General features: G+C 37.3%; 1 protein-coding gene across 2 annotated transcripts in view; it reads right to left on the reverse strand.

Moving 5' to 3' along the window:
* The window catches only part of LOC107843366 (thylakoid membrane protein TERC, chloroplastic), a 29468-nt gene extending 21020 nt beyond the window's left edge, over positions 1–8448 (reverse strand). The window contains exons 1-6 of one of the 2 annotated variants that reach the window (XM_016687619.2): positions 7881–8448; positions 6842–6925; positions 5943–6001; positions 5766–5842; positions 1129–1216; positions 933–1013 (exon numbers count right to left, since the gene is read on the reverse strand). In XM_016687619.2, coding sequence (XP_016543105.1) covers positions 933–1013; positions 1129–1216; positions 5766–5842; positions 5943–6001; positions 6842–6925; positions 7881–8028 — 537 coding nt within the window. In that variant the 5' untranslated portion in view covers positions 8029–8448. The remainder of the gene's footprint in view (positions 1–932; positions 1014–1128; positions 1217–5765; positions 5843–5942; positions 6002–6841; positions 6926–7880) is intronic. The other variant, XM_047398591.1, reaches the window with a different exon arrangement.
* Positions 8449–8842: the final 394 nt, after the last annotated feature.

Genomic DNA, 8842 nt, shown 5'->3' on the forward strand with positions numbered 1-8842 from the left:
GTTGGTTGACTTGCTTCATTTATACGTGTTTTAATCGTAGCTTACCAGAATGGCTAGTTATCATTCTTTAATATTATAAGAGAGCATTTGGTTGTTAGCCCGAGAGTTTAGTGTGGGTTGTCTATGATTACGGGTTTGTTCCTGTGAATATGAGTAATGAAAAAGATAAGGTGAATAAAGAGGAATAGTGATGTATTAGAGTTGGATTGTGATTGATTGTGTGAATTAATAAGGCTAGAGTATGTTAGTAGTGAATATAATATTGATGGAGTTGGAAGAGTAGTTGGATGATGTAAGTTATATAGGTAAAGTAATAATGTTATTAAAACCTTAGTTGAATTATATTCCATTCAAGATGTCATAATTTATTTTCCTTAATTCTATTTTATGATTATATGAACTAACACGGTCGGCCGATGATGCCTATCAGTATGTGTGGCTGTACTGATCCTACTCTTCTACATTCCTTATTGGGGTGTAGACTGAATGAAGGTTAGTTCGCAGTTACTAGATGGATGACAATATTCAGCACTAACTTCTGCACTTTCTTCCCGGCAGATGTTAGAGTCTTTGTATTATTTATTTTTTTGTCAGTCTATGTTGTAGTAGATAGCTCTTGTACATGTCTGACCAAGTCTTGGGATAATGAAGGACACTTGTAAGAAGTTTTTTGAAAAAGTTTATTTATTAATATTTAATTTACCTTATTATATTTAATCCAGTATTCTCTTAAAACAGAAGCCTTCCGCATATTTTTAGTTGGGTAATAAGGGTTCTCCTAGCTGCTTAGAATAGCGTAGGTGTCCACACGGTCCAGTAGTTTGGGTCGTGACAAGTGTGTACGTCTCTGGGTAGGGAGATGAAGGAGATGAAGTTGGAACTTCTGCATGTTTGTGCAATTACATGTTTCTGCAATGAAATTAGCAGCCAACCTGCAGGGTCGCTGTTCCTAGCAGTATGATGGATAATCTGAAGATTATGGCACCGGCAATTCCATACGAGAGCACCCGGTTCTGTAGATCCAATACATACATTTGCATCATGATACATAAGTGCAGAAAAGTAGGACCAAAATGAACACAATGATGTGAGTTCGGAGAGTAAGTGCAGAAAAGATCATCACCGCACCTGATACATAAGTGGTACTTTGAAATATTTGAATATCAGAACAAATACAAACAAATTGTCCACTGACAAGCTCTGCTCCAGCAGATACCTGAAAATGCACAGCTAAAACCAGTAAATCCAGGAGCAGTAAAGCCTAGAAAGCACTGGAACTTGATAGGAACAAATTAGAAGACCTAGGAAGGCGGCGCATTGTCTAAAATTGAGTAATAAACAAAAATCAAACAACTCAGATCAGTCCCGAATAAAAATCAATCCTCAGTGCAATCCAGTACAATAACATTTACCACTTCATTGTTTCGGATGGATTTAGTCCTCTCAGATGTAAGCTACTTCTTCCGTGGACTGTATCTGATAGAAGTTGTGGATCTAGCTCATGTCTCTCCAGCAAAGGAAAACCACAAGGTCCAACAGATCCACAAATACAGAGGAACACTAACAGTTCTTTTATTTGTCCATAATAATAGGACTAGGAGGTCAAGCTGAGCAGACAACACACTTTTTACGGGCAAAATGAGAATTTTATTGCTTTTCATAAGCAGCATCAAGAAATTGTTTGCTCACTATTTACAGAAGCAGCAGACTCGGTGGTGCTATGTCAGATTTCTCGGCCTGTATTAAGGAGCTGGAAATGATTGATCCTCCTTTATTTGGAGGACCTTTTAGATGGAGAAGAGGGAAAGACCATGGGTGTGCCTCAAGAATCGATAGAATCCTTCACTGTGCTCAATGGGGGGAAAGCTTTGCACACATAAAATAAGAAGTGATGCCAAAGCTGACTTCTGATCACAACCCTATTATGCTGACTTGCGGGAATTGGGAACGGAAGAAGTCATATTTCAAATTTGAATCGTGGTGGTTGGAAGTGGAGGGATTTAAAGATAAGGTAAAGGAGTGGTGGTGTTCTTTTGTTGTTAAGGGCAGAGCAGGTCACATTCTGGCTGACAAACTGAAGACGTTGAAAGTTAAATTGAAGGAATGGAGTAAAGGCAATAGAGATAACTGGAAGCAGAAAAAGGATGATATACTCAACCAAATTGCAAATTGGGAGAGCATCCAGGAACAGAAGGAACAGAGGGTCCATACTGATGATGAAATATTACAGAAGGCCAACTTGGCCATGGATTTTGAAGAATTAGCAGGATTGGAGGAGATTGCATGGAGAAAAAGATCCAGGATACAATGGTTGAAACAAGGGGACAAAAATACCAATTTTTTCCAAAGAATTGCAACATCTCATAAGAGATACAATTTAATGGAACAGTTAGAGGTTGAAGGGAACACTGTTAAAGACCCATTATTACTCAAAGAAGCTATCCAGGATTTCTACATGAAGTTGTACAAAGAAACTGAACCTTGGAGACCTGATTTGAAGCTACAAGGAATTTCTATGTTATCTGAAGAGGAGCAAACTTGGTTACAAAGATCTTTTGAGGAGGATGAGATATTGGAATGAATCAAATTATGTGCCAAGGAGAAAGCTCCAGGCCCAGATTGCTTTCCAATGATCTTTTTCTGTACTTTCTGGGATGTCTAGAAGGGAGATATAATAGATACATTGGCACAACTTCATTCCAATCGGACTTTTGAAAAGAGTTTTAATGCAACCTTTATTGCACTGATTCCTAAGAAGACTGGGGCTTCAGAACTAAAAGACTACAGACCAATTAGCCTGATTGGAGGAGTATACAAGATCATGGCCAAGCTACTTGCAGAGAGACTAAAGAAGGTGGTGAATAAGCTGGAATCAGATGGCTTTTACAAAAGGGGGGCAAATTATGGATGTTGCACTAATCATTAGTGAATGCATAGACTTCAAGAATGAAAGATGGAACTGTAGGATTACTATGCAAATTACACATCCAGAAGGCTTATGATCATGTAAATTGGTCCTTATTATTAAACACTATGAGGCAGATGGGCTTTGGACACAAATGGTTGAAGTGGATAGAAGTGTGTATAAAGACAGTCAGTTTTTTTGTTTGGGTTTCTTTCCTTCAGAAAGGGGATTAAGACAACGGGATCCTTTATCCCCTTTTCTGTTTATTTTGGCAATGGAGGGTTTTGACAACATGATGACGATAGCCTCACAAAAGAGATGGATAAAGGGTTTTCAAATAGGAGACAGAAGTGGGGGTGGAAAGGAAATTGGTCATCTATCATATACAGATAATGCCTTAATTTTTTGTGAACCCGAGATTGAGCGAATGAGATACATCAGGCTGGTTTTAGTTCTTTTCGAAGTTGTAGCAGGCTTTAGGGTCAATTGGGCAAAGAGTAGCTTGATTCCTATCAAAGATGTTCCTCGAGATTCAGATTTTTTGGCAAATATACTAGGCTGCAAAGTGGAGAGGTTGCCTGCCACTTACTTGGGAATGCCCCTAGGTTATAGGCACAAAGCATTGGAAATTTGGGATGGGATTATAGAAAAGACAGAAAAGAAGTTAGTAAGATGGAAAACCAAATATCTTTCCTTGGGAGGTAGAGTGATATTGATAAACTAAGTAATGGATGCACTTACCACCTATGTTATGTCTCTATTCCCAATTCCTTCTAAGGTGGTGAAAAAGACAGATAAGCTCAGAAGAAACTTCCTGTGGAAAAGAGGTAAAGAAGATAAGGGGTACCACCTAGTGAAGTGGAACACACTGATGCTAAGTAAGGAAAGAGGGGGCTGAGTATCAAAAAACTGAGAGTGCAGAATAAAAACCTTCTTATGAAATAGTTATGGAGGTATACCAGTGAAGAGAGGACCCTTTAGAAGGAAGTGGTAGTGACAAAATATGGAGAACAAAGTCCATGGGTCTCAAAGCCAGTCTTAGTGCCTTATGGGTCGGGAGTTTGGAGATCCATTAGGGCTTTGTGGGGTTCAATGGAAGAAAATCTGACACTAAAGGTGGGAGATGGCAACAAAATTAAATTCTGGAAGGATACTTGATCAACCAAAGCCCCCTGACTGAAATCTTCCCGGACCTCTTCTCTATATGCAACAATCCTGAAGCCAAAATTAGTGAATGCTGGACCGCACAAGGGTGGGATCTCTCCTTTAGGAGACTTTTGAATGACTGGGAAGTGCTAGAGTAGCCTCCCTACTGGAAATACTTAGTGGAGTTGACATCTCCACAAATGTCAATGATAGAGTAATTTGGAAACATACCAAAGAGGGGCTTTTTATAGTAAACAGTTCTTATAGAAGAGGGATACAGGGAGCAGATAGTGGTAGACAATACCATTGGAACGACATTTGGAAAGGATTGACACCTACTAAGGTGGAATGATTCACATGGTTAGTCATCAGAAGAGCATGTCTCACTCAAGAAGTGTTGCAGAGCAAAGGAAGGCCACTAGTTCCTAGGTGCTTTCTGCGCGACTTAACTGGAGAAACTAATAAACAACTCTTTTTGCATTGTAAGTATGCTACACAGTTATGGGAGCTAGTCCTAAACATCACTGGCGTCAGTTGGACTATGGCAGACATACCTATGACCTCCTAAGCTGTTGGATTAGAAGAGGGATAGCAAAACTCAAAAGAGATGGTAGAAATTGATCCCATTGTGCATGTGGTAGTCTGTTTGGACAGAAAGAAATGGAAGATGTTTTGAAGATAGATCTAATACCATTCACAAAGTTAAATGGAATTGCTTAGTATCTTTACTTTTTGGTGTAAACAATTATGTATTGAAGATGTAGATCAAAGCATAGATCTAATAGGAAGTTTGTAACCTTTTGGGTCATGGCTGTAATCACTTTTTGATGGTGACTAGCACTTCGTTAATGCTGAAGAATACTACTTACCCATTCTCAAAAAAAAAAAAATTTTACAGAAAGATGACAAAAGAAAGCAGGCTTGAAATTTTACAATGGATCATGTTTACCGTCAGGAGTAATACTTTTGGTAAACAATCAAATTTTAATGTCCAGACGAATAGGTCTATGCAACATCTTGCACTTATGTGATAAAGAGTACAGCCAGGGCTAATTCTATGACTTGGCTGAAAGGAAACTTCAGAGATCCTCATTTCTGACCAGAGCTCTTTCCCCAATCAAACATGTAACCTATTCAATTGGCGCAGTTAATAACTCCAAGAACATTGTTCTAGGCTTAACCCCATATCAACTCTTTGCAGGGGCCAAGCCCCTGAATGTGTGTATCAAATGAATAACTTGCTCTACTTGATAACCTATATGTGAGATTTTTAACTTTGAAGTGAAGAATCTTTGGCCTACTTCCATTACTTAGGATGAGCCCTGATACATTAGTCTCTCACAGTGAAACACATAGTCAAATTACTATTCTACCTGGTGACTACCACATTGCCTAAAAAAAAATCAGTAAAGATACGCAAAGGATCAAGCTATTGTATATTTAGAAGTTGTAAGAACTTTCTCTCTCACCACAATCCACTCCAACCCCTGAAAAATATCTTGAAATCATGGAGATATTATATACTGGCAACTATAAATAGCTTTATATTCTTGTCATCTTTAGTATTATGAATAATTTTCAAGTACTCCGCATTCCATAGTCGCAATAAGGATTAGAGGTTCTATCATCTTAAAACAACAAAGAATTTCAAGTATTTCCAAAATTTATAGGCTTAAATATTCAATAAGCTGAGAAAAATAGTTCGACTCTTTACCCGGCGAAAAATTCAGATGCCTTGGTAACTCCTTCCGTGAACCCCACGCCAACACCAAATGCCACTGCTGAAAACACCTACATAAATCCATCACTATATTTCCTTCAAATTTAGAGTGCTCTAGATCAGTATGAACAACACTAAATGCTGTTATGTCCATAGCATGGAATTACTTACACACAAGGCAACCGTCCTGACAGAAGACACATAATTGCCAGATCCTTGAGTTCGTTTTTCTGCTTCATCAACAGCAAATGTATTATGAGACATCTTAATATCATTAGTGCCATTACGTGACTGTGATGACTTAGTATACTCAGCAGAATTAATTTTTTCCGGGCACATTATATTCTAACAGAAAAAGGACTGACACACAATGACCTTAGAACATGCTAATAGAAATTCTCAAGACAGATGGATATCATTTATCTCCTTTGCTATAGTTTTCATGTTAGCTGGATAGTCAGTTGAAGCCATTTTGGTAAAATTAACCAACGGAGATCAAATTAAAAGGATCTGGTGGGGAAGATTATAATGGACAACTAACCTTGACCTTCAAAAGGGCTTGCAGGTGAAAAAAAGATTTATTACTCTGGTAATTAAATGGTGACCGAAACTTGAACTAAGTTCCCCATTTATCTTCTTTCCACAGTGGTGGGTGGGAGTTATGTTTGGCATATAAATCAATCATATGGAAGCAGGGATCGTCATATTATTTTTAATAACCAACGTTCTTATAGAACTAAAGATGCTGACTTAGTTAAAATATTATGACAGAGAGTACATAAAGAAGTGTGAGGTAATATTTCATGGATCCAGGAATGTTCGCGGTAGCATTTTCTTTTCACTTGTACGGCATCATTTGGTATGGCAACAAGAAAAATGAGGGGAGGTCGTTATGCATGATAAACTAAGATACGTTTCTAGTACGGTTTTTGGTTCATAGTACTAGATATATTGAAGATCTGACTGGGAAATCCCAACTTCCAAATTCTTATCATTTTGTTTTCCTTCACTCAGGTTTTTCTTTTCTTTAGAAAACAAGCACAATAATAAGAATTCTACTTATTTCTGACCAGCAGTAGGCGATTCTTCCCTTTGTTCGGATTTTCTCAAGCAGGATACTACCGCACTATATCTTTGTCTATAAATGCACCCAACTGCAAACAAAAAGAAAGTTTAATGTCATGTTCAATGTTAAAGAAAATATGCAACAACAAAAGGGAATATACAAGCACCAAGTCTGAACTCTGTTTGGATGGTTGTTACCGATTGTTTCATAATGTATCATATTGTATTGTTTTTATGAACGTAATGTTTGGGTATATTGTATTGTTCTCCGTGTTACATAATGTCACACATCAACAATGAGAAAGATTAATCTACAAAAAAGAGAAGGGTGTTGGGCAGAGGTAGAGCTACACTGTAAAGGTAGGATAAAGGATAAAATATAATTATTAAATAACAAGTAAAGTCAAAATGAGAAGAAAAGAAAAAAAAAGGTAACGATGTGATCACACCAAATTGGTCATCACCAAAATCAAACTATTCATCGTTACCTAACAATGGAACTAACTATCGATACAATAAAATTTAGGCATAATACATACACAGACATCAAACTGGTCTTCGCTGACAAGTATCAACTTTGAAGGCGACACCTCAACTTGATCTCAACTGTTAACTAAAACTAAAGTGACAATCAAAACAAACATTGTACTTATACTAACTAACAGAATACAATGCAATACAATAGGTTACAACCATCCAAACAAGTTTACTGGTCTTCGAAGTGGGTTGATAACCACGAGATCTCAGGTTCAAATTCCAAACAGAGACAAGAAAATATTCTTCACATATATATTATATATCCAAGTCTTGGTGGACGGAAAGGAAGTAGAATTTAACTTTTGTGCAATTTCAGTGTACAAAATATTTAAACTTAGACATGCTATTCCAGATTACTCGATTTTTCTTTTTCAATTTTTTATGTAAAGAATTGGGTAATCTGCAATATCAGATCAAGTATAATAATTAATATTTCGTACGCTGACACTTCAGTAAACTTAAACTCAAGGAGATATAGAAAAGAAATTTAGACATGAGCATTATTACCTAAAGTGGGTGGTGGAATGCGAAGAGGAGATAACTGAAAGTGAAGCCATTTTGGGCATGTAGAAGGCGAATAAATTGGGTAAATCTTGTGGAAGGTGGAGATGGAATGACTAGTAGTGCTGTTATGGATAATGGAAGCCAAATTCATGGCTTTCACTTTGATGCCCTTCTAATAATTATACTCAAAAGGAACGAGACTCTGCTATTTTACAATGAGAATAATGGCTGCGACAAAGTTGTGCTATCCGATTCACAAGAAACTCAGTGACCACAAATTCCTCAATCCTCCACCAATTTGTTTTCTTTCTTCTTACTCCCATCCCATTTTACTGTGGAGTCGTATAACTTTTTTTAAAAATTCCATATTCTCTTTTTTTTTATCCTTTTATTTTTAAACCAATACGCATAAAGGAGTATTATTTTTTGAGTTTTATTTTTATCAAAATCATCCTTAATTATTTTTTTTGGTTAAAAAGAGAACAATCTCATTAGTCGGTAATGGGATGAGGGTGGGTTGGTGCTCCTATCAGATGAAGGAGCAAAAATAGAGTTGTTCAAGGTCAAATCCTGACCCTATGGGTTCAAAATAGATTGTCTTATAATACGATTAAAAGTTTTTCCGGAGCAATCATCTGAAAGAGAATTTAGTACAAAAGAGGGGGGTTGGTAACAACAGTTGGTAATTCTGTGAATCCCATGGTGGTTCCTTCCTTAGCCAAGCAATCAACCACTGCATTTTGTTGTTTATATATCTGCGTTGGAGATGCTGCTCCCAGCTCTGCCAACAATGTCCTGCACTCAGAGACAATGTTATGATATAATGGGTGATCATTAGTTAGTATTTGGATAGCCACCGGTGAGTCTAATTCAATGTCAAAATAGGTGAAGTTGTGCTCTCTTGCTAGACAAAGACCACATCTAAGCGCAAATAATTCAGCCATGGTGAGACTTGTATGAGGAAT

Source organism: Capsicum annuum, chromosome 10 (assembly GCF_002878395.1).
Source record: "Capsicum annuum cultivar UCD-10X-F1 chromosome 10, UCD10Xv1.1, whole genome shotgun sequence".
In the NCBI taxonomy this organism is placed as follows: Eukaryota; Viridiplantae; Streptophyta; class Magnoliopsida; order Solanales; family Solanaceae; genus Capsicum; species Capsicum annuum.